General features: G+C 47.4%; 1 protein-coding gene across 1 annotated transcript in view; it reads right to left on the bottom strand.

Moving 5' to 3' along the window:
• Positions 1 to 26924, bottom strand: part of LRRC75A (leucine rich repeat containing 75A) — a 98574-nt gene that overhangs the window by 61262 nt on the left and 10388 nt on the right. Inside the window, exon 2 of the mRNA XM_074844959.1 lies at positions 2430 to 2558. Within this exon, the coding sequence (XP_074701060.1) occupies positions 2430 to 2558 (129 nt within the window). The remainder of the gene's footprint in view (positions 1 to 2429; positions 2559 to 26924) is intronic.

Below are 26924 nucleotides of genomic sequence, written 5' to 3'. Positions count from 1 at the left end.
TATGAAGCACTTCCAGAGCCAGTTTCACACCATAGCCCAGGCAGACACACCCCAAGCATCACCTTGGCTTTTCCTCAGCAAAATTAAAGAAATCTTCAAATATTTCAAAAAAGCAATTTCCCTCATTTTTAAATACTGGTGGAGGCTATTATTAAGTAAGACATCGACAAGAAGCAGCAATGAATGACTCTCCCTTCATACACTCTTACAGGAAATTAAAGACCCATTATTAGCAGTAAGTACAGGAGAGCGATGCCTGCAGGTCCCAGCTTGGACCCGTGCCCCATCACACCTATGGATGATCCCTTCCCAAGAAGAGGTTAAAAATGCCACATGCAAGTCAAAAGGAGGCATGACATGGGTAAATGCCTTGCAGTTCAGCAGCAGAGATGAGAACAGATGAGCTAGCTCTGAGTTTGCTGTCTCCAGGAGGAAAAAATAAACAAACAACAACCCCCTCCAACAAAATCCAAGGATACAGAGCGCAACAAGTGTACTCTTGGCAGAAATTCAGCACCCTGATGAGCTCGCTGGGACCTGCTGGAAGATATACACATCCCCTTCAGGAACACCTGAAAAATATCTGGGGTTCACCGTGTGATCCCCAACAGGAGCTGGGTCTTGCTCAGATGTCCCCCCCAAGACATTGCTGGAACATTGGTGGTGCTGCCCTTCAGGAAGGCTGCAGAAAGGGCTGCACCCCTCTGTATCACAGGGAATGGACCCACAAACATCAGGTACACACCCAGCCTGGGCCATTTGCACCTCTCCTCCCTGCTCCAGGTTACGTCAATGTACAAAGTCTTACATGCTGCAATGAATCTGGATGATTGATGCCATGGTGCTGCTCCAGGCAGCTCTTTCCCAGGGACAAAAAGGCATGGGAAGGGTTTGGAGGACAAGGAAGGAGAGTCTTGGGAGGTTGTTCCTGGTGGCCCTCAAACAGAGCTCCATCACATGTGCAAGCATGACCAGAGCCAAATGCAGGTTATGGGGGTAGAAGGGCTTCCTTTTTGCTCAAAGTGAACTTTTTAGTAGCTTATTGGTTCCAGGCAGCAAGTTCAGGGAAGCCACGCAGCTCCCACACTCCCAAGGAAGTTGTTAAGATGGAGACATCCCACCAGGAAGCTCTGCAAACCCTCCTTTGGGCTTACTGGAAAACATCACTCAACCTCTTCCTACAATTCACACCATTTGTTTTAAATGTGACTTTAATTCCTGACAAGCAATGTGCAGGGGAGAAGAAAAACACAACCATAATAGATGAGCCTTCAGCTCCCCGGCCACACTCTGACCTGTACCAGAACAAGATGAAACACAGATAGAAATGTCTCTTTAGGAGGAAGCCCATTCCTAGGAATTTCAAGAGGAGTTGAGAGAGCTCCCCCTTGCCCTACAGCCTGCATGATGCTTTGCAGAAGAAAGGTATCTCCTTTGAAAGGTGCACATCTCAGATGTTTGCAACCAATTCATCTTTGGTGCATGACATGACACCATGACTGTAGTGCCAGACACATCACACTGATTTAGCAGTTGTGCCATCCTTCCAAAATTACAGGTAGGGAACTGCAGCACAGGAGGACTAAAAGATCAAAAATCCTCAGAGATCTGATGCCACCTACATCTCCTGCGATCGCTGTCCGGTAAATTTTGGTCTTCCCTCTTACCCCTCTTCCTCCTTATCCAGTGTGTTTTGAGAGCTCAGACATTTCACACCTTTCTAAGCCTATGCTGCTCTGTGAATCAGATACCGACAATATTGCTTATTTAAAAGAAAGCCTGGGGAAAGAAACCTTAATAATCCAAACAACCAGTGGCCACCATGCAAAGCCACATTTACCATGGAACGGAGGGAGCCAGCCTGGGATTTTCAAAAGCCCTTATGCTGCTACAGCCACCAGTGAGCAAATGGGGCCAAGAGTTTTAAAAGCCCACATCTGCCTGGGGCTGCACTCACAGAGAAACCTGCTCATGTCAGAGCCCAAAGAGTAGCCCACAGAGGCTGCGCTTTTTTAGAAACCTGGCCTTGAAGGCATAGCCAAGGACTCTCTCGTCATTTGGGGCCATGATAAATATTGCACAAGGGCGAGGAATGGTGTGTTATCCTTGTGAGGCAGAAAGTGTTTCTGATGGGGTAAGGTCTTCAACGTAAAAACATGAAGCGGCAGAAAGCAGAAATAATTTGCAAAACAAGGTGTTAACACCCAAAGTACTGATATTAGGCAAATGTCACTTGGTCAGCTGGAAAGCCCAATACTGTGCAATCAAACCACAATCTCCAAGCTGGTCCTCTTGGTCCAAAGGCACACAACCACAGCAGTAATCAGGAGGCTTTTTCCCTGGCATTCAGGGAGAAGTTCCACGCTCCCAGCAGAGCGGTTTCCCAAGCCAGCACAGTTATGGAGCTGTGATGAGACCATGGTACCTACCGGTTTGGGGCAGTGGATGTATCTAGCAAGGCTGATGATCAAGTCATGAGTGATTGGATCCACCAGGTTTCGAAAGCTGGCATATCGATAGAGAACATCATCCAGGGAGGTTGACTCCATTCCTAAATCCTGCAGAAAACAGGGTAAAGGAACAATATTAGATGTGCTACAAAAGCCAGTGCTAGCATGGATCTTAAAATTAGCCCACATTGGTGGTTCCCATGAAGAAGCCAAGAAGAAAATGATCCCCACCATCACCCACACAAGGAAGGGACACATAAGCACGTGACCCTGGGGAAAGCTGCACTCCTGTGTTTTATCTGCTCCGAAAAGAGGCGTTGGGGCTGCAGGATGAACACCCTCATGCCACTCACAAGCCATAAATCCACCGGGTGAACAGTGTGCTTGCAACAAGGTAAAATCAAAGATGACTCCAGAGAATATGACCACTCAATCGGCGTGAAACTGGAATTGGAGAATAAATATAGCATAGATGTGCTTCTGGGTCTGCTGTGCATAGGGAGGAAAGAATGAGCCTAAAATTGCAGCAATAGAAACAGGAGGATAAATTGGGGGTGTGTGGGAAAAGCAAAGTGCTGGACTAGATTGCCTGGGGAAGGGGTGGAGGTTCTGCCATTGGAGACTGGACAAGGATGTGTCAGGAACAGTTCAGATCAAGCTGATCCTGCCCTAGGGATGGATCAGACCTCCTGAGGTCCCCTCCAAGACTATTTTCTATGATTTGCAATCCTTAGACATAATAATTTGAGGAATTTTGGCAGAGAACTCACCATTATACGAAATATGTTAGTGCACAGGGACGAGGAGGGGAAGGGTTATATATAGTGTACTCCTTTTAATTCAAGTATTTTATCTACGCTATGTTTTTCTTCTCAGCAGCAGCCGATCAGGGGAGAGGACAGCACTTCTCTCAGATGAAGGCACGATGCAGCAAGGTTCACCAGCCATGGCTAGAGCCAGTCCATCAAGGAGATGCACCTCACAGGTCCCCTCCAACACTGGCGCTCCAGGAGAGCCAGCTCATTTTCCAGCCCTGCCTTACTGGGTGAGCTTGAGCAAGTCACTTCCCTTTTGCCTTTTATTTTTGACAGGAATAAGATGGTTTGTATTTCTCTTCAAAGGTCTGCTTTCGCTTTTGAAGAGTAAAGCCCAGAAGCAGCCTCCTCTACTTGGCATGGATGGGATTTAGCAAAATGAAGACCCATGGGTCCTACTGCATTTCAGGAAATTCATCTCTCCTTTGGGTAATGCATCCACCTTCCCATAGCCAAGACACCACCACACCTACACCAAGGCATTTACTTTCCAGATGACCTCTACAAGACTCAGTGGGCAGGGACATACCCACGCTGAGACCTGCCTGTCACCCTGCCATGCATTTTGGTGAGGTAGAGCCCCTACACTACCGAAACAACATGGAAACAGTTGTTTGACAGCCACCACTGAAGAGTGGAGATGTTACTTGGTAAGGAAGAACTGACCACCAGCATTGATCCAGTGCAAACACTTGCGTAGGAAGCCACAACCACTGGTCCTTCAAGTCCTCACTGGCAATGGGAGCTGGGTCTGTAAGTTGGTGGGATGGTCCAGCTCTGAGTGTCTATTCCTGCTTCTTGAACCAAAACACAGCACAAATGAGGAATCATTTCAACTATCCATGAAAAATCAGGCAATGATGAAATCCTCGTATCTGTATCTCCACTCCTGACCCCCAAGAACAGCCACACTGGAGATAGAGACTTGTCCACAACAGCATCAAATGCCAAGTCCTCCCACATAGCTGGTGGCATCTGGCATGAAGAGTTTCATGATGTTTGAAAACATATGTCTCTGGGGGGTGAAAAGGCCTGCTGCCCAGTCTAATGGCAGCGCTCCCAGGGATTAATCATAGTGCCAGCAAACCAAACTGGTCCAGTTCTACAAAGAATTTGAGGCTGAAAAGAGCCGAGCTGCAAAAATGAGATGAAAGTTTCAGGTGAAAAAGGAACGAGCAACGCAAGAAAAAAGCATAAAGGGGAAAGCATTTGGTGCTCTGGTCCTCTTCTTAGGGAAAACCAACCAGCTACAGGGATGAAATACAGGAGGGGACCCCAAGGACAGAGGGTGCTGTCATGTGGAGCTGGGGAAAGTGAAACATAAAAGTTATTTATAAGGTGCCAGTAATAGGAAGGTCTACTTGGCCATGTCGGAGTCTCAGTCTGGCTAAATGACTCAATTAAAAAAACCTGAAAAGTGTCAGACACACCACACAGGGTTGGGACAATATTATTCACCATCATCCTACAAAAGGCAGTAGTTTCGACTACTAACTTGTTATTTATTGAATATTTTGCACTTCTGCAGAACTTGCCATGTAGAGGAAGTTAGAGCATCTCACAAATGCAAATTGCGCTTGTCACCCACAACCACAAGTACTTACATGTAGGAACAATGCATTTAAAAGGAAGGCATTATCTCCCTTACAGGGCTGAGCAGAGCAGCTCAGTGAGATGTTAAGCCCTGCAAATTTGAGAAGCTGTCCATCTCAAATATGTGCTACAGCCAAAGCATCACAGCTCCCAGCCCTCACAGTATAAATGCAGCTTTTGCCCAAACAAATAGAAGTGCAGTAGGGTTGGACATAGCTGCTGTTGTGGGAAATCAAAAAATCAACGTGGCAATAAGAAAGTAGCTTTCACAGAGTCACAGAATTGTCTAGGTTGGAAAAGACCTTGAATATCATCCAGTCCAACCATTAGCCTAACATTGACAGTTCCCAACTACACCATATCCCTAAGCGCTATGTCAACCCGACTCTTAAACACCTCCAGGGATGGGGACTCCACCACCTCCCTGGGCAGCCCATTCCAACGCCCAACAACCCCTTCTGGAAAGAAATACTTCCTAATATCCAGTCTCAACCTTCCCTGGTGCAACTTGAGGCCATTACCTCTTGTCCTATCACTCATTACTTGGTTGAAGAGACTCATCCCCCCTCTCTGCACCCTCCTTTCAGGGAGTTGTAGAGGGCCATGAGGTCTCCCCTCAGCCTCCTCTTCTCCAGACTAAACCCCCCCAGTTCCCTCAGCCACTCCCCATCACACCTGTGCTCCAGACCCTGCACCAGCTCCGTTGCCCTTCTCTGGACACGCTCCAGTAATTCAACGTCCTTTTTGTAGTGAGGGGCCCAAAACAACACAATCATCGAGGTGCGGCCTCACCAGTGCCGAGTACAGGAGCAAGATCACTTCCCTGTCCCTGCTGGCCACGCTATTTCTGGTACAAGCCAGGATGTCATTGGCCTTCTTGGCCACCTGGGCACCCTGCTGGCTCATATTTAGCTGGCTGTCAATCAACACCCCCAGGTCCCTCTCTGACTGACAGATAATCACAGATCGGAGATCTGTGTACATGTACATCTGTTGTACATGTACACATGGATGAAGACCAGGCAGAAAAACAGAAATACAATTCAGGAGCTTCAACTATCAGAAATCCATGATCCCTGTCAGACCCAGGACACAGATAGGGACAGAAATGTGTGGCTGAGGGTGGGGACAGTCCCCAAGTCCTGGCAACACTCTGCAATTCGATCAGCTTAGGTGTGTGTGAAAAACACCCCAAGACAGCCTTCATTCCTTCAGCTGATGCCTCCGAGCTTGGCTGCTCCAGGGTCACAGTTTTCAGCTCATTATTGACAGCCACACATGCAATTTATTAATAATTTACATGAAAAAGTTCCCTTTCTCCTGCCCACAGCGTTTTAATACAGCAAATCCAAGCCAATAACACCTTGATGCCCTGCAATAAATTGGAGCCTGTCCTTTGCTCAGAGATGCTCTGACCCCAATGTAGGTGATGATGCTCTGTGACTTCAGACACACCTTCACTTAAAAAAACCCCACATATTCTGCCTTCAGACACTGGCTGTAGCAGCCAGAGGGATCTCGCACTGTGTGCAATTACAGCTCATGCCACAAACGAGGTAGCAAGTCTTCAGCTTCCTGGTTTTCTTGTTATTTTTAGGGGCATCACCACAGCACTGACTGAGTTAACACCAGCATTGCTGACGCTTTGACTGCAAAGACACCATTGGGTAAAAAAGAGCTGAGACAGTTAAAACACCACACATGTGAGGCTGTTCTCCCTTGCCGAGAGCACCAAAAAAGTCCCAAAACAACAAATCCAGCTGGCCACAAAACCCAACTGGCCAACATGCCCACTGATTGCAAACATATCTAGTTTGAAAAATAAAGAGACTGAACCAGTTTATGATCTATCCCACAGCTTCTGCCAAGTCGGCACTTAAAAAAAATTAATCTCAGCATCGAGATCTAGAGTTAAGATGAGGGTGTGCACTGTGCCCCCCAGGAGCAGCATGGTGACGGCCAGGCCAGCCCACCAAGGCTGCGCTGGCATGGTTGGCTTCAATTAGGCTGGAAAAAATAATTCCTTTGTTCAAGACCATCTTCCTCCTCATGTATTTTGGCACCGCATGGATCCACAGGCAACTGCGCAGAACCAGGTGGGTTCAGGAGCTCGGGCTCCTTTGCAAGAGGGGAAAAAAGGGAGACATAGAAATTTTGCAGATAATGTAGGGCAGGGAGATCCCCAAAGGAAACTCCCACTCCTTCAGGGAAAGAAACACCTCTCCTAACAGCAGCGTGGCTCTTAGCTTCTCAGTCAGGTGAAGCTTAACATTAGGATTAAGCAAACATGAAGTAAGAGCTGAATTTGGCACATGGTCATACGGCATCGCTGGCAAACACCACACACTACCGAAGGAGCCAGTTTGGGGGCTTGGTAAAAGTAATCCCGCACACGCAGCTCTCAACACACTGGGATCTTTGAGGATCAAACCAGGCTTAGCATCTTGCCACTTCTCTTTAAGCATCTCAAAACTCTGACAACTTTCTCTTAAGCTAAAATTAAAATGTAGAACCAATAAATCAGAGAATTTCTCCTCTTCTCTCCTGGGAGAGCTTACATTTTTCACACGAAGTATTCCCTCCTCCCCCCTGGTACACACTTTTTATGCACAGATGTCTTTCTCAGCTGCTCCCTAAATCTCTCTGCCACACCAGCATTGTCTCTTTTCCACCACATGTAATATTTTAAAGCCACTCAAGGCTGAAACTTGTTCAAGGCCAAGTGATGAGCTCATCTGCAATTTAATAACTTAACACCAGTTCATGCTGTCAGCAGCAAATCACAAATCACTAGCTTTGGAGAAAACGCCCAGCATCTGGCTGGAGTCACTTGGGGCTTTTTTCAGCATGTTCCCTTTTCCCAGGGGATCTTTACCTGGATAGCAAGTGCAACTTCCAATAAGTAGGGTATAAGCGTTTAAAACGATGGTATTTATGACCCAGGCAAGACCACAGCTTTCTTGGTGTAGGCTGGAGGGGTGTTTTTCCAGTGTGGACCCAAAACCATGCACAGTGCTGAGATGGTTTGGGAAGGTTTGAGCCTGTGCATCAGGAGAAGGGGAACATCTACATCCTTGAGTCACCTCGAGTCCTGACATCCCCATGGGCGCTGGCAGGAGGAGGCCAAGTGGACATTTCAGAGCAGCATGTCTGCCCATGTGAGGCAGCCGGCGCTAATGCCCAACTTGAGCAGGATTTGGGATTAGTGACAGAAAACAGAGAAAGTCAGGAATGCAGAAGTGACGGAAAGCAACCCAAAGGCTGCGAGCGGATCAAAAAACACCAGGGAAGAAGCTGCCAACCCTGACGTTAGGCAGCTCCCTGCAACTTGAGCTGCTGCCCCCAAGTCTGTCTTACCAAACTGTGTCCCTTACTGAGCACATCAGCTAAAGTCTTGCTTTGCGAGGCAAGACTAAGGAGTAGGGAGAGGAGATCGCTTTGGGGCTGAACAGAAAAGCAAGAGTCTCGCTCAATTCATTTTGCTGCACATCCTCCCTGCTGTCATCCATGACCTTCCTGCAATTTATCTGATTTGTTGCCAGTTTTAGGATGCTGAGAGACAGCCAAACCACTTGTCAGTACTCGGCTTACCCACTGGAAGGAAAGCTTCCTGCCACCAACTAGTTGCATTCAGCCTCCACAGAAGGAGTCTTCTGCAAATGTAGCAATACAAAGCTATTAGATTAAAAAAAAACAACAACACAGATAAAACCAATCAAAACCAAACAAACTGTGAAGGAATTGGAAATTTAAATCAAAGAGGTCCAGCAGAAAAACAATGCCTCCCTCCATGGCAGCCAGCAATGGAAACTTCCCAGCCACAGCCGTGAAATGCATAAGAGAACCAAATTATTTTGGAAAAACACCAAGCCAGGTGAGAGCCCAGGCATGGTCAGTCCTGCTGCCCTGCAGACCTGAGGCTGTGCTAGATGCTCTCTTCAACCTGAGTCCCTTTTGCAAGCAACCACCACATAAACACCCCTTTCACCCAAAAACCAGCACAAACTAAGAGTTCATCACTGACTTCCCCAGGCCAACACTAGCCAAGCAATGCCATTTTCCCAGTGAAAAAGGAAAAATAAATGCAAGGCATTTGGGAACTGTACCCCCAGCTCATCTTTCCCTAGTGCTGGGTAAAACAACTTGTTATTCCCCTTCTGATGCCTGTCAAAAAACACAGCACGACAACAGCTAACAGTTGAGCAGCCGGCTTTTGAAGCTCCAAGTTGTGTTTCCATGAGATGCAGCATCGTGTAACACTCCCCTAAGCCATAAGGAGCCATAAACAACAGAAGTCAAGCCCATTTTCGCTTATTAAGCTATTTATCACTGCAAATTGAATTGCAATTAGAGGAAAATTCAGCAGGTCCACGTGAGAAGTCATACAATAAAGCAGGTTACGCTGTTGCTGCTTTCATTAACACAGAGCGAATGCAGTTACCAGCTGCCCAAATGAGGTTACTGTGTAAAATACCACCCCGAGCTCCGGCAATCACAGCTGCTCATAAATATCCTGATAGCTGCTATTTTGGCCAGCACCTCTTCCAAAACTGCTTCATATCTCCACTAATAGCCAGGGCAACATAACGAATTTCCAAGCGGAGAGGTTGGCATTATAAACAAGGATCAGGCATGAAGGAAGAGAAGGATTAATATTGTGTGCAATCAATCATCTGCAGCAATTTATCTGGGAAAAATGATATCATGAGGTGAGCATTAGCAATGCAGTGAGTAAGGTCAGCTCAGAGAGACAGGCATGTGAGATGTGACTCAACAGCGAGCACAGTGTGGGTTGCTCAAAGGCTACGGGGTTGTTTTTCTTGATGGAGGACATATTTAGCTGCTCAATCCCCATACCTTGTGAAGTGCCCCCTTGAAAACAAGTAAAAAAAATGTCTTGCCTTTGATCCTTAGGATGTTTGACTGCATCACAAATCCTCCGATGTCTGGTTGACTTATGAGGTCAGTAAGCCACCGTAAAACTTGGTATTTATGGATTTGCCAGCTGCAATTAGCCATGGCTGGCCACAGCATCTAGAACCAGACTCCACCTGTTTTGCACATGATGAGCCTTTTGGCATTTGCTTCACAGCTAATAAGTCTGGTGCTGCTTTACTTTCCTATGAGATAAGACCAAGCAATGTGGAAGTGCATTGCTCAAAAGATTATCTGCCTGGTGCATTTATTGCAGCCCAACAGCTCCAATCATCTGCGTACATGCCCTATAAACCATGCGTTTATACATTGCAATAAGGTGTTTTTCACGTGCTATAAACAGCTTAATTCTTAACTGGGTATCCTAAAGAAACAGGGCTGAAATAGTCACACTGTCCATCCATCTCCTCCTGCTCTTCCCCAACCAGCTTTTCAACCCAAGAACCAATTTCATGGGTTAAGAGAGGAGTAAAGCATCTGAAAGGTAATTCCAACAGGTTTGGGGAAAAACCAGATCTCAGCAATGCAAAGATGCCCAAGTTTGCACCTTCAAAGGAGGCAGACAGCGTTTAGCAGCCACTCATGGATCGGCTGTGACTGGACAGCCAGTGATGGGACAGTATGTCTGGATGGGGCATCGCAGAATGCACCCTGGGAACCTCCAAACCAACCAGCAATTGCTACTGCAAATTTCTATGTCTAATCCACCAGAATGGTGCAAAAATGGAGTTTAAATATGTGGGATATTTTCCGTTTAACAGAGTTAATATCTGTTTGGAACCAACGATTGCTCATTCAAGCCTCAAGTGAGGGTGCAGTTAGATAAGAGAGTCTATGTTTCACGGAGGAAGTAAACATTTTCCTGGCAGATTGACTCCAATAATAAATGGTGGCAGCTTGAACCCCCTCCAGGACTCTCAAATTATAGAAACTCAGAAAGATGGATTAATGGGCAGAGATATGATGCTGCCATCCAGATAATAAACAACTGCAAATAAGAGATTTGCAGAAGAACGTGTTGCGTTTATTTTAAACTGTGAGGCAAATGCAATCCCCCCAGTTGGAGTTTGTCCAGACCACAGCTAACAGGCTTCTTCAGGAAAGTACCTGAGGATATTTAAAGAGAACAGATAGCCTCAGCTACCCATCCCATCTTGATTTACAGATCTAATGGGTTCCCAGTATACGAAAAGCTTGGAAACACTATTTGGGGAAGGTGACTCCAGGATTTGCTTTGAACAATTCAAACAATTGAGATCCATCACTGCCTTTAACACAAGTATTCATCTTAAGCTCACAAAATACTGTTCACACATCCCTTCTAAACCAGCAGGAGCTGTCCTCATCCCAGTTTCCCATCCAACCCAGTGCACCCATCTGAGGCTCCAGCCCCAAGCCAGGAACCTGCTGGCCACACAGAGCCTGCACCAGATGGCTTCTGGTGGGACTTGTTACTTCCTCCTCCTGCTCCCCAGACAGATTGGTGACAGCAGCAACTTCCTAGCAATGCACCCCACCCAGTCTCAGCCCTAAGGTGCAAGAGCCTCCAAAGTGCACCAAAATGCTCCCAAAGAGAGCAATCCCCCAAGGTCTTCCTCCTAAAAAGGAAAGTTGAGGGCAGAAAAAGCTGCAGGTCTAAGGGCAAGATGTGGAGGAGGCTGTGAGCAAACACATTGGTCTCTCTGGTTTGCTGACAGCTGAGTGCAAACACCAAAAGGCCACTCTCATGGCCTACTCGCCTCGTGCTAGCCAACTCTACCCAGAGCCCACCACATCACATGGCTAAAATCCAAAGAAAAAGGTTAATGCATCAATCCTGCAAGACACCCACCCTATTAACTCTGCTCTTGCTGCTGGAACTCCCATTAACAACTCCGCAGTGAAGCATTAAAAGGAAATATGACAAGTTTAATCAAGCATTTGCCATTTCCCTTCCCATGTGTCTGCTAAAAGAGCTTGCTAGAGCAACCCAGATGCCGACTGGAATGTCCAAACCACAGGTCAGAAGCAGAACCTCAATTTATCATTCCTTTTGCTCTGACTAGTACCTTTCACTATTAAATGCAGTAGGGGTTGCACCTGGACTCCTGCCCCAGCACAGGTCAGTGGCTCATCCCCAGGATGAAGGCTACGTACCAGCCCCAGCCTTGACCACACTGCTGCCAGCTCCTAACGGCACCTCTTCTCCCTGACACTCCACATGCAAAAAAATGCTTATTTTCTCTTGCAAAAGTGTCTGAGATCTCTGCTGGAAAATGGACTTACAGGACAGGATGCATCTCATCTCCTGTCAGGTAAGGATCCAGACTTGTCACCTAAGCTCAGTCTACTGTCAATTCATATGAAGATGGTGATTCATCCTATTCTAAAGCAACTGGGCTGAGTCAGTCTCTGGATGTGGCTGTCTCTATCAGTTATCTGCCAAGAAAAGCCCCTCTAATTAGCTAATCCTAGACATTCAATGTTTAGGCAACTGGAGCAGGAAAAACCCACTTGTACTGTTCTTACCTTTGTATTCCAGCACAGCAAGCACAGAACTCTGCATGGCTTTCATATCCACTCTTCCAGCCAAAGAACAGCTCCAACTGCTTTGCAGCTGATCCCTCATCAATACTAACTACATTTTTAAGTTTTCCTTTAAGCCTGCACTGTTTTGTTGGAGGTAACCAGGAGCTCAAACAACTCTTGTCCTTGGAAGGTGATGGTAGATGCCTTATGGGCACTGAAGACTTTTATTTATGCATGCAGATATTGTACCATGTTGTGTTCACATGCACTAAATACACACACACATCTTTATTATAAGTATTTATGGGAACAGAAAAAAAGGCAGAACTGAGATCCTTGAAGGAAAGCGGAAGAGATTTCCAAATAGATGACATTGTCAGATGGGGAGGAATCACCCGTCTTCATAATTTCCACTGTCTGTTAGAAGCACCCTAGTGCCTGGGCATACGGTAAGTGAACGATTCCCGATGCGAGAGCAGCATTTGCACTCACACACCTTTCCCTGTTTGAAATTACAGACGAGTCTTCCTGCACATGCTACAATTGATGAGAGTTCTTGGAGCAACACCGAGTCTACAAGCACTTCGTGCAATCTGCTGCTTATCCCCCCACCTGCATGTATTGAATTTCATTAACAGTAACAAGCCAAACACCCTTGCTTTACACATCCCTGCAAATATCTCTGCTAAGGGATATGCTAAAAAGAGAGTCCAAAAAATCTTGACACACATGGCCCAACCTTGATAATGTATCAAACAGGCAACAGTGCTTGAGCGACTGTGCTGTCTGCCTACCCTTCCACCTCTCTGCCCTTCCCCAGGTAACTGTGTGTCAGCCAGACTCATTAAACTATGAGAAAAGGGCAAAAATCTCAAAGGCAATTAAGGCCCTGTAAGTTTTGGGGAACCAGTGTCAGGGGAAGGAAGGGGCCCCAGTAAGGGAAGGACCAGGACTTGGCTGGTACACCCCATATGGCAGCAGATGGATGGACAGGAGGACAGACTGTCTGCAAGCTGGGCCAGATGGTCCACAGCTGCTGTCAGGGTTGCCTAGCTCAAGGAGGACACTGGGAGAAGCTGGATTTTCCTAGAGCTTAGGTTTGGTTGATGTGATAGACCATCAAGATAAGCCTTAGGAAAGCCAGCCTTATCTGGCCCTGCACTGGGGACCACCCTCTTTTCTAACAGAAAAAATGAGAGAATGGGAGACCTCACCTCTAACTCTTCCCTTCTCTAATTCAGCCACTTTCTCCAAGTTGCCCTCCCTTCACAGATTAACACAACATGGCATGAGCTGCTCGGCTCTGGCATTAATTCTGTTGAACCAGCCTCTGGTTAGCAGGAAAGCAGGATTTATTGTCTTGGCCCACTTGAGCCCCATCTCCTGTTTCCAATAGTAGCCGCCACCATGAGAGATTTCAGGAGGAGGTCTGTGTAGGTCTCCTGATGAACAACAGTGCAATCCTGCCTGCTGGGCAAAAAACCCTCTCTGAGCACAGCATAATCAGCTGTTCCCAGGAGCAGGCGATCCCAGTACAGCCAAGTACAGAAGGAAATGCAAATCAACATTGAAAAGGCACATTTGCTTTTCTACCCATTCAAAATGCTGCTTTCTGAAGGTGTCCCCTCTTCTCCTCAGCCAGAAGAGCTCTTGCAATCCTGTGATGGAAAAAGAAACTTGATAACTTCAGGGGATCAATCAGGTCTGCGTTAGGAGTGCTGCCAAAAACTCCGAGATGGGGATTACCCACACCTATCCAATATGGGGGGGTTGTTTTGATGTACAGCTCTGCCAAGCAGCAAGCACACAGCCAGCCATGCACACCACTGGGAAACACTCCCACATCATCCCCAAGTACTGAAATTCCCAGGCACATCACGCTGAACCTGCAGCGTCAATAATGATGTTACCGTATCACCGGGAAGCCTCCTGGACCCTCCCCCCAGAACCTAAAAGAAATCAATCCATTACTGCACATACAATAAGAGCTTGCAATCCAATAACCGCTATCTAAAACCTGGTTTCACTTCCAAGCCCTGGGTTGATTATTATTGCATTAGCTATGGAGGGATGTATTGTTACTGCTCAATGAATGCTAAGCTCTACTTCAAAAGGGACTGAATTTCAGCAGTGGAAGACTATACAAATGCTTTGACAATTGCTTTGGGATCCTTCAAAGCAGATAGGTGCTAGAATAAAACCTAAGATCTTATTGATACAGGTCTTAGCAAAAATAAGCATCAATGATTCCTCAACACAGATCTTTTCCAGAGTAGGCTATTCAAAGGAAGTAATTTAAGACATCTTTGAGAGAAAGAAATATTCAATTAACTCTTTAAACCGGCTGCTGTGGAATGATGTGGATGTTACAAAAAGATCATTTAAATTAACAAATTGCAGCTGACTCCAATAAAAAAATGTCAAGCCTTTTTTTGGGCCATTTATAGTTTTGCAGGAGCCTGGGTGGGAGCAGCGCAGGGACAGAAATGGGTTCAGTCAGACAGCAGCAAGGGAAGAGCTCGACACTGCAACGCGCACCACCAACACTACCCAAAGCACACCAACTACACCTCCAATACGCTGCCATGCTCTTGGGCTGCCATTGGTTCAGAAGGTGAAATATTTTGCCCCAGTAGGCAAGGCAATGGGCATGCTTCTCTCCCATCTTAGCCTGACAACCCCATCCTCTACATAGGCACCCATGGGTGCACCCCACAGGAGGAGAAATGGAAGCATGTGCATGTCCCACAACACACACGGTGCTGCTGCGCTCCTCCAAGTACAACATGTTGGTCCTGCTGCTGCCTTGAGGTGTTGCTCTCTACCTCATTCCTCCCAAAACCAGAGTTCAGTCTTCTTTTCCCTCCACCCAAACGTGTATGAAATGAACTGCACTGGCATCTGCATGTTGGCCAGACCTATGTGTCAACCACCTAAAAGAGGCTGAAGGAGCAATCACAGAATCATAAAAAGGTTTGGGTTGGAAGGGACCTTAAAGATTATCTAGTTCCAACCCCCCTGCCACAGGCAGGGACACCTTCCACTAGGACAGGTTGCCCAAAGCCCCATCCAACCTGGCCTTGAACCCTTCCAGGGAGCGGGCATCCACCACTTATCTGGGTGTCTCACACCTTCACAGTGAAGAACTTCTTCCTTGTATCTAATCTAAATCTACCTTCTGTCAGTTTAAAACCTTTACCCCTCACCCTATTCCTACACTCCCTGATCAAGAGTCCCTCCCCAGCTTTCCTGTACCCCCTTTAAGTACTGGGAGGCCGCTCTAAGGTCTCCCCAAATCCTTCTCTGCAGGGCTGCTCTCAATCCACTCATCGCCCAGCCTGTATTTGTGCTTGGAATTACACAAATCTTGATTTCCTGATCCACAAGAGGTCTTCTCATCTCAGTCTTGGTTTTCAGGCACATGGACATCCAAAACCTGGGTATATCATTGGTTTTCTACCAGCAAGTAGAGTGGAGTTACTCTTTGCAGCTACCTTGCTGCCCTTAACACAAGAATCTGGCTACGTATCACTGCAAGAAGACACATATTAGAGATTTTGCACTGGAAAACCTTAAAGGGAACAAGATGCAGGTAGATTTTAGCTTAAAGCAAGAGATGAGAAAATCAGGGTGAACTCGACATTGAAATAAAACCTCTCTGTCCCTTTTCTGCATTACGACTTATCCTGAGTTAACAACAGCCTATTCCACACCAAGCATAAAGCCTCCTTCAACGCTTGATACCTTTTCAACAGTTAAAAGAGGCTTCCAGCAAAGGAGCAAAACAAACAAATCCCACAGCACCAAACTCATTTTCTTACTTAAGACAGAGCAACAGCAATGGAATAAAAATAAAGGTTTCCACAGCTTCTGACAGTTTGCCAAGAAGGCCAGCATCACACAAGTAATTAATATGGACAACATGAATTTCAATTCTTTCATTTGCAAATCCAGCATCACAGTTAATCTCAAGCATGGACAAAGTCCATTAATAAAGCAGATTCATGTAATGGGATTCAAAGCAATGGCAAATCAACACATAACACGCTTGTATGCTAGAATAATCTATGCTTCGCATAATAATCACAGTAACTGTAATGCTGTGTATTTATATGGAGACATATTCAAGACAAACCCAGGCCACCTAATGAGCTCGGCAGAGCTTTTCTCCTGTGGTGGGATGTGGCCAGCAGTGGGGCTGAGCAGCCACAGCAGAAATACCCAGCAAGAAAATCAGATAAATGTGTGCATGAAGCAGTTGCAGCAGGGAAAAGAAATCAGGGAGGATGCTATTTAACACAGAGGGTTGGCACTCTCCTAACCTCACCCAAAAAAAGAAAAAAGGATACATTATGTGCCATCGTGTCCTTGTGATTGTGATAAAAAAAGGCTTCTATTGCTGAACAGAGGTGCACACCCATGGTTGGTTGCCATCCAATGGGTTCCCCAAAAGCCACGCGAGGGGCAGGGGTTGCCCGAGCAGCACAGGGAAGGGACAAACTCAGCAATCCCACTTCGTGACTTACACTTGGAGCTTGTGGCTTGTTTCTCTCCAGACACCAACTGCAGGTGGTTCAGAAGCAGTTTCATTAAACACCCACTACACGTGCTTTTGCACAGAGATACCCACAGTGCCGAGCCATTCCCCTAATTACAGGATGCTAACAAACACACTCCAAAACCACCCACATTCACACAGCTCCCACTTAGGGAAAAGTAGGGGAATCACCCACTTCTCCAATTAACCAAGCCTTTTTTGCAGGAGCTGTGCTAAAAGTATGTGATGCCAAGCATGTGATGTAGCACGAGAGCTAAGGCTGCATCCAACGAGGCACGGCATGGCTGTCCAGCACCTGCTTCCAGCTGAAGCCCCAAAAGACACCTGGCACCAACATCCACACACAGCGAGGGTTTCCCCTGCTTGACCTGTGATGCTCCAACCACTGCTGAGCTCCACATCTGCATAAAAAGATCCCCAACGTGTCAGAGCTGACTCCAAATAGAGAGGTAGAGCATGAACCACGGAGAGCCGCTACCCGCTCTGTCCCCATCTCTTCCTTCTGTTTTCAGGCAGGTTTTTAAGTGACCTTCCCAATTTAAAGACTCCCTAAATTTCACAAATAATGGAGTTATTCTGATTTTGGGGAGGTCCTCCCAACCCTGGTCGTTATCAGCAGCAGGAGTCAGGGCTCTCCACATCAGTTGCTGCATTGTTGGATGGTCTTGGCCAAGAAACTTAATTTCTCTTCTCTTCAGCTTCCCCAGCAGCAAGATGGAGGTGTAGCCAATGGAAAACCGAGCAGCTCAGTGGTGCAAAGGTGCCTGGAGATACAGGCAGCTCCCCGCATTTTTTGAAAAGCCTGGTTCCCAGCCCTAGGGCAGCGTGAGCTTATTGAATTAATTCTGATAACCACACTGCTTAGACCCTCCAGGCTGAAATCAGTGAGGAAAAGTATTTCTTACACCCCCGAGCAGCTGCTAGTGAAGCACCACATTAGCCTCTCCTGTGCAGCCCTACCAAAGAGCCATCAAGTGCCTCATCTCAGCAGCTTTTCAAGGTGCAAAGGGAGAGGATTTTGCTTAAAATCCCTCCTCAAGCCCCTCTGGTCTCACCCTGGGTGCATGGCAGAGCCCTCCTCTCCAGGAGGTGCCTGCCCCTGGAGCTCATCAGCCACTGGTCGGACCTTTCCTCTGTCCTCCACTGCAGGCTCAGGTGCATTTACTGATACACACCAATCCCAGCTTATCCCCTCTTTCACTTAACCACTGCCCTTTTGTAATTTTTGATGCCTCAAAGCCCATGTGGGGTATGTCTTCCCCTGAACAAACTGGAGAAACTGAGTCAGAACAAGTTAATCCCACGTCCCCAGACTCACACACTGCTGCCTTCTGCCTTAAACGTCCACATTTGCAAACACCTTTAGTTGGGAGGCCACGGTTCTGCTCTCCTCCTTCTCCTTTGGGATATCTTATCTCATGCTTGCCAACTCAGAAAACCACTTAAATATCTGATTAACTATAAGCACATGTTTAAGTCCCACTGAAGCCAAAGGGTTTTGATTAACAGAGCACTTAATACAGGTTTTCGCTAAGCAAAACTTCTTTCCTCCGCTGGCCTCTCCACCGCAGTCCCTTCACGGCAGCACAGGGTACGACTTGAGACATGATGGCTAGGTCACACCATGAACATCAGCTCACCAGAGCGAAATACAGCTTAAGTCATTGGTGGCAGAGCATTTTGCACAAAATCAGGCAACAACATCCCAGGAGACATAGGCAATTTGCAAGCTGGGCTGGTCCAAGAAGTGCTCTGCCCTGCGAGAGCCAGCACACTAACTCGCCAGCAAATGTTTCCAGTAAGTGCTATTAAGATCCTCCTTTTCATTTCACCACACATCACTGCAGAAAGGCTTGAGGGTGGTGGCTGCTGGCCTCTCTCCTCTGAGCACCAGGGCTGTCTGGGATGCGACAGATTAACCCACACATGGCCAGAGAGCCCCTGCACTTGGCCAAGAAGAGAAATTAATCCCAGGTTTCACTGGGGGAGCTGAACAAACACAGAAAATAAACAGCCTTTCTGCTGTGCTCTGTGCCTCCTGCTCCATTTCTAGGCTCTGGGTTGTCTACAAGGGGGAAGAGGTGCCCCCTGCACCCCAAAACTCACAGCAGCACCCCAAGCCAGGCAGGCTGGAGGGTGGCAGGGAGAAGCAAGCACATCCCTCCTGCCTGCCTGGGAGCTGCCTCCTGCTCAGACAGGCAGCAGTACGTTTTGTTCAGCAGTAAGAGGTGTCAAAGTCGTGTGTCCCTCCGCTGATTAAAAATGAGAATATTTCTGCTTTGTTTGACAGTCAGGGCCATTAAACTGCTCGTGTTGATATTTCATTTCCCAGCAAAAATGCCAGCAGCGTGCGCCAAATTAACTTGAGACAACTCAGACAGAAAACATACCTTTGCTCAGGAAGCTTCTGCGAAGGAAATTCAGCACATGATGGATTTGTGGCAGTGCAGTGCCCAGCAGATGACAGCACGCTATTAGCCGACACTTGTGAGTGATAATAACCACGCCTTAAGCTCACTTTGCAGGAGACAGCTTCATCGAAAACCTGCTGCCTCCACTGCTGAGTCACGCCAGAGCTCGTGCACTTCTAGCTGATGCAATGCAGACTCAGTACAGGCTTTTGCTTCTCGTCACTCCCAACCTGATTAGGAGTTTCCTTCCACCAGTGGAACCTCCACTGTTGGGATCTGAGACAAGGACCAAAAGGACCACCAGTCAGTCCCAGTAACAAGGCAGGAGGCAAGTCTAGAAAAGGTTTACCCTGGAGATGGCGATTCCTGTGTCAGCTCCTATTCCATGGTTTCACACCCATGGGAGCATGGCTGAGCCCCATGCCCTGCCACTGAGGACAAAAGCCTGGACTTGCACACTTGGTTCTCACAAGTTTAGCATGGTCAGAGAGACCAAGATGCAAGAAGAATGTGGTGTCAGCAGTGAGCTGTGGCTCATGGCACTCCCATAAGTGAGGTCCACAGCACCATGCCTACTCCTCCTCCACCTGGGGCTGATCTGCATCTCCCAAACACCCAGCTCCACACAAACAGGTTCCTTCATTAGGAAGTTAGAGCCTTTGCACCAGCAGAGAGTCCCTGTTTGCACAGAACAGGCACCGTTGACTCAACCATTAGATATCCAGTTTGGAACCAGCCAAAGCAGGAAAGATTCCACAGAGGGATGGAGGTGCCCAACAGGCTCCAGAGGTTTCCTTCTTGGAGAGCAACAGTGAGGGACAAAAGGATGAAAGGACAGCTGGTACTTCATTCTGTGAGTTTTGGCACTCATTTTCTTCCAGATAGAAGAGCCTGTACTTCCAATGAAGATGCTGACATAAACCTCCATGGAATGGTTCTGGGATGAAGGCTTGTAGCATCCAACTTGTCAGCTGGTCAGGGCAACCCTCAGGTCCTTCATCTTAACACTCTGCAGTCTTCATCCACAGAGAAGCAAAGCAGTTTTTCAGTTAACACATTGCCTACCCAGCCTTTCCCCCTACCTTGTCCCAACCTGGCAAAGCCCCCAAAACCACACTGAACTGGACTCGAGTGCTGAGGTCTCCTTGAAGTGGATGGGCACTAAGCAGAAGTGTTATTTCAAGCACAACTTTCTAGGTTTTCTCTTGAACTGGGCCCTAGATAAACCCTTCAGCTGCATCTCCTGAACTAAAGCAGCCATCCCAGCACATCCAGCACGAAGGCACAGGTCATCCGACGGGCCAGCTCGTTACCTCCAGCCCTGCAAGGTCCAGGCTGTGAGCTGCACACTGCTATCTTCAAGCACCACACTGGAGAAACGACATCCTCCACCACGGTGATCCAGCACAATCATGGGCTGATCCCTCCCTTCAGCACATGGCTGGCAAGTCAGATCAGCCCCTCCATCCCAGCCTTAATGGCTTTAGCTTGTTATCTGTTGGCTTTTCCTTCATTTATCCTACTGCAGATACTTCCTCCTCAAGTAATTCTCAGCATCCTTTTGAATTTCACCCCCCAAACCTGTCTGTTGACCCCCAAAACACTGCTGCCAACTCCAGCAGGGTCCAGCACACACCAGTCTCCAGAGCAGGTATCCCCATGGCTCATGCTAGGTTCTGCTTGTTCACTACAAGCAGCCAATTTCTGGAGTGGTTTTTGTGCCTGGGAAACTTGCCTATGAGTTCTGCTCATGTAGTCTGCAGGGACAGCCAGAACCTCCCCTTACACAAACCTTGGAGGAACACCAGCAAAGCACCCAGCAAGAAAAGCCTCTTTCCCCATGCCCTGGGCTATTTCCCTACTTCCTTACAATGTGACACAACCCCAGGAAGCATCCCCAGCCAGAAGCAGAGGCCTGAAATGCCGACAGTAACAGAGTACCCTGCTAATCTCTCATCCTTCTCCACGGGTGGCTGAGCCTTCCTGTGAAAACTAAACTAGACCCCATGATATGCTATGGCCAAAGAATATTTCCACAGGTGCTAGAACAAAGTCTTTGGCTTGAAACTCCCACCACAGCTCTGGCATTACAAGCTAGGAACATTTATTTTCCAACTTCAAAATAGCCAACACTAATATTTTTGACCACCAGTTTCTCCTGAAGTTAACAGCAAAGAAAGAAGAACCCTAGAAGCCTTCAGGATGCAGGACCAACTTCTTAATATCATTTTCCAGATACAACCACAGGGCTGAATAATTGCTGAAACCTGATGCAAGACGACGAGCTGAGCAAGAGCAAAGCCAGGATGAGCTCATTGCGTAGTCCTGTCCGCCGGCAAGGCGAGCCCTCCCTTCCCTGCTACAGTCCCACTGAGACATCCACAACCCTGGGCTGAAATTCCTCAACTGGTCATGAAACAGCTGATTTCAATATCAAGGCATCACTGAGATGGGACTAATAAGTCACTGGGCTTGTTTCCAAGGGTAAAAGCAACTGGTCCGTGGTCAATCAGACACCTACAGCCTCACACATGAGAGTTGTGGGTAAACCACGGCACTCGCAATGGGCTGGGGTGGCATTTAACACACAGTAACACCAAACAAGTCTTGGGATCTTATCCCCCCCCCAAGAAATGCCAGAAATTAATACTTGAAGGAAAGACTCCTTTTGCAAGACATTTAACAAGAAGAAAAAACCTTGCTTCTCTCTGAAGATGCCACAGGCTGATCCAAAATCACCACTGACAAGTAGAAAAGGTTGGAAAAACCTGCTTCTGAGGGTTAGCAGGCTGACAGACTCAATTTGCGTTATCGCTTTCCTTTTTTCCCCCCTTATCTTTCCCAACATGCACGTTCAGAAAGAGATAAAGAGCAGCTGCCCCAAGCCCTCCTCAAGGCTCTGCCACCTCTGGACACTGCTGTCCCTGATCTTGGGACTTCCCTGCTCCAGCAGATGCTCCCTTTCCCCTTTACCAGGGGGATGCTCAGCCTTTCCGTCCCTTTGTTCCCTCTTCAAAGCAAGTAGGACAGATGATTTCCCCCATTACATGGGTTTTGGAGGGGTGAGGAAGGCAAAGACCACAAGGTGCCCAGCTGCTGCAAGAGGGGAGCTGCAAGACCCCGTCTGCCCACTTCCCACCTTTGCTCTTCTATTAGAGCTCAGCCCTTGCAAACCCTTTTGGCCAAACTGATCTCACCCACAAACCAGCCCCTTTTGACTTGCTGAGGGCTTTCTTCTGACCTCTGCTCAGGGCTGAGAACAGCCCACCAGCGTCAGGCACTGAAGCCACGTCTCTCCCCACATGCCGTGGTCCTGCTGATGCTGCTTGCTCCTTCCATATTGCCACCTCTGTTCCACTTTTAGCTGCCATCATAGTAAAAGCTGGTTCAGGCCAAAAAAGCCTGCCTCCATGTGTGCATTGTACACACACACACAGCAGAAGCTCATAACCCCCAGGTCCTACTCCAGAACCCAACCACAAAATCAACTTCTCCTTCTCCCTACTCTTTCTTTTGCTTTGTGCAACTCATTCCGTTTAATTAGCAGCACAGCCTGGAGCGCCCGTGCTGCAAATCAGCCCTGCAGCATCCCACCGGCTTGTGGACGGGTCCGTCAGAGCTGAAGTATCCAGAGATGGAGCTTGGTCAGCGCTGGGTGCCACCAGGACTTCGCACATGAAACTTAGCAGCAAGAAGTCATTCTCATCCTTCTGCAATCAATAGAGGCAGCACTGTGAAATGACCTAAACCTGCAGGAACAGCACTTTATTCCTGCCTTTGGGATTATTTTAGGCTTCCATATTTTTGCTCCAGCACTGTCTCCTCCAAAGGGAGAGCGAACATGAGTCCTTCTAGAAAATAGAGTTGATTTACACAATGTGGCAACACTAAAAGAATTTTTTTTAAAAATGGCTTGCAGGAGAGGAGTTTAGCTTATTTATTTTCTTTGTGTTGGTGGAGAATAGCAGCTGATGGGCAAGAGATGAAAGCACCCCAAGCAGAGATTTCTTATTATGTTTCAGGGAGTTAATCTCATCAGAGAACTGCTTTACATCTGTTTGAACAGGGATGGAGACGTTCACTGGAGCCAAACCTTGTGCTGGTGCAGACATGCTGACCCTGTCACCTGCACCTTGCCAAATTCTCCACCCTCCTTCTCTGGACAGCAACAGACCAAACTGTGCATGGAGAGCATGCAGGAGCTCAGAAAGAGCACCGATGATGTTTCTTTTTTGCAGTTCAGCCTATCCACTTAACGACCAGTGCCACATACTGGAAAGTCAGTTCATGGTACAGTTACAGCAGGTGGTCCCCAAGTGGGAGCAGGGACCTGCTGTGCCGCATGCTGCACACACACAGTCCCACGTTGCTTGTGACACACCCAGGGGGTTTACAGAGATGCACACATCCTAAAAGCTGGGACAACACGGAGTCTTAGCAGCTCCCAGAGCTGCTGACACCCTCATCCTAAAGCAACAAGGCAAGAGAGAAGAAATGCCTCTTCTGGCATTCACCCATGGAAAGGACTGGATCTTTACACTCAAAAAGGAGATGTCAGAAAGCAGATGTTGTGCACATACAGAGACACCTTTTTTCCTTTCCCCTGCTTAAGCCAAATCAGTGAAATAACTCTTGAATACTTAAAGCATGCTTTCACTAGCAAGTCCCAGGGGAGAGGACCCTTCCCTAACGTGAGCTCCCGTGCACCCCGATGGATGTGGTTCCAGACTACACTCCCACTTCACACATGGGGAAACTGAGACACGAAGGAACTTACCGAACACAGAGTCCCCAGCAGCATCGGCTGGGGCCACACCACCCTGCTACGAACAGCACCGGCCACAGCACATCCAACACACCGCCATCTCTCGTTTGGGGCAGAAATAGGGTTTTCACCTATGTCCATCAAGTGCTCGTGAGGGTTGGGGTCTTTCCCAAGCCTATTGTAACACGGACATCACTGCAGAGATGTGGAAGGAGCCTGTTTGCACCGCCCACGCTGGCGATGCTCAGTGTTTTTAAGGGCACTTAGGTATATGGTTAAGAGCCACACTTCAAATCTGAAGAGAGGATGAAAAGCACAGCCTCACGCTCAGCGATGGCGAGAACAGGAGGTGAGAGCAGCAGGCACGGCTCTATACCTGCAGTAAACAGGGCCCTGCTGAACGCTCAATTCCCCTCCAAAGCTATCAAGCATGGCCCGCTTTTCAGACTGGCTGAATAAATCGCAGCCCTCCACCGCGCCTGCCGGGCAGGCAGTCTGTAATTCCCATTATACAGCCTGACAGGTTGGTAATGGCACACATAATAATATATTGATTTTGTCTGCTGTATGAGAGGCTGCCAGGCAGCTCGAGGAAGGGAATTGCTGAGATGAGGGTTTCCTCTCAAAACACCCGCAGAAAAATGGGATGTTCATTGGGAAGGTAATGGATAAGACCATCAGCTGGGGCAAATTAACTCCACTTTTTGCAGGGTGTTTCAAAATTCTCCCATCTTCCCACCCTAAGACTCAGTCAGTGCTGCGATTTACACCATGGGGAACTGGGAACCTTGCCCCTATCTTACAGGAATATATAAGTGAAGGAAAGTCAGTAGGTTTTGGGGGTTAAGGGAAGAAATTAAGTATTTTTGTATGTTTTATCCCATGCTTGTGTGTATTTATTTCCAGCATAAGATTTTTAACTATTAGGGAGAGCGGAGGCTGTTCTGGGTTGGGATTTGCTATTTGGCTCAGAAGGAAGAAGCTTGGAATCTTTCTTGAAGTCTTTCATAGTAATTTCCCTGTCTGGCACCAGGGAATTTGGATGCTCCTCTGAGGATCCACCTTGGCAGGTGCCTCCAAATTAGGGGTAAGCGAGGTACGGCAGCTACAGGGGTGGGATCCTCCCTTCCAAGAAACCCAATGGGTAAAGGCATTTGGCTCAGCAAAGACATTAATAAATGCCCAATCTGGCTAAGGAAGAATTAAGGAGTGGGTTGCACAAAGATTCAATTCAACGACATTAAAATTCAATTAATGCTGCTATTTAAAATAGCTTTAAACATTAAATACATTTACTTGAAAGCACCCATTTCAAACAAGCAATTTAAGGTGACACCAACCTCTGGTCATGCTTTAATATTAAACAGTTTATGTTAGCCCAGGTAAGCAGGACATGCCAGCTGCCAAAGTTTTAAGGAAAGTCACTGATGAAAACACAACCAGAAGACTGAAGTACAAACACAGCTTTTGGGGGAGCCTGGCTCTCTCACAAGGACAAAGAAAACATCTACATTTCAGTTCATTCACCCAGTCAAGCTGAACACCTAACTTCAACAAGTCAACGAACACATCAGGGGTACAATGGAGAAATGCATGTTTTCCAATCTGCAAGTAAAACTGAAACCTGAGAGACCAAGATTGCTAATTATGGTGACCAGAAGTGTAATTCATTATGTACAATTAATACTCTAGTTAATGAATCAACTAGTTTTAAATGTAAAATGTGTTTTGAAACGTTTACTTTATCTGCCCTACATATCCAGCATATTTTAAGTTTACTAACTGATCAAATAACATTAAAATACTAGTTTTCTGCATTTTAAACTCTTGTTTTCATCTCCATGTAACTTGAGTCAGAAATACAAAAAAATAAATCAATCGTGTAAACCTAAAATTCACCATTTCCCACCAGAATAAAAACATACAAAATTAATCACCCAGCCTAACAGCTGCCTAAATAAACACCCCCAGATCCACCAGGCTCCTTGCTCAGAAAAGGAAGTATCCGATTACACCAAGCAGAAGCAGCTTTTTACAACGAAACAGGAAAACATCCTCTTTCTTACAGAGTGACCAAAAAGAAATTCCTACCCACAAAAACGGCTGCTTAAATCAAGATCCCCTCCTTGCTGATTTTGGCTGCGGTCACCACCATGGATGTAGGTCATTCACACTCTCATCCCAAATTACTTCACACTTTCCACCTTCGCCCAGGAAGCCCACAGCAGCCATCGGGAGCGAGATTTCCCCAAATCCCTTCTTCTTCCAAACCTGTAGCAGGCAGAGCTGTATCCAAATAGGTGGTATATATGGAAATACATGAAGGAATGCTGGAATGAACCAAAGCTTTGCTAGCTCTGCCTACGTGCCACCATGGATCAACGGGCACCTTCAGAGAAAGAACCATCAAGGATGGGCTGTTGGACAGGTTTGAGTCCTGCTTCTGCAGAGATTTTTGCTTCACTACCCTGATTTTGGTGAGCTCAGGCTGGACCAGGGCCTGGGGCTTATTCAACACGAGCAGAACCCATGGTAGACGCTGCATCCTGCATGCACGGGAGTTGGGGCTCTGCCCCACTGTGCTCTTTTACCTTTCGGGGTTTGCACCCCTCAGGTCCAACCTAAGGCTCTCACCCCCACACTTGCCATCTCATGGACCCCCAACCTCCTGCTTTCCTCTTCCCACTGGAGGTGGGGGTGCCCTAAATCACAGTCAGAGAGATGGCAGCAGTCCCCACCACAAGCACCGTGCTCCGCAGGACCAGCTCTGCAGGCAGGGTGGGAACAAGGAGAGAGGTGTCCCAGCAAAAACCCGCAGCACATCTCCTGCTAAAATAACTATTTCCCACCATAGACTGCAAAAGGCTGAGGGCACGTCTGCTCTCCTTC

Source organism: Strix aluco, chromosome 19, assembly GCF_031877795.1.
Source record: "Strix aluco isolate bStrAlu1 chromosome 19, bStrAlu1.hap1, whole genome shotgun sequence".
NCBI classification, from domain to species: Eukaryota; Metazoa; Chordata; class Aves; order Strigiformes; family Strigidae; genus Strix; species Strix aluco.
The sequence above is the reverse complement of the archived record's forward strand: the minus strand, read 5'-3'. Positions and strand labels throughout refer to the sequence as shown.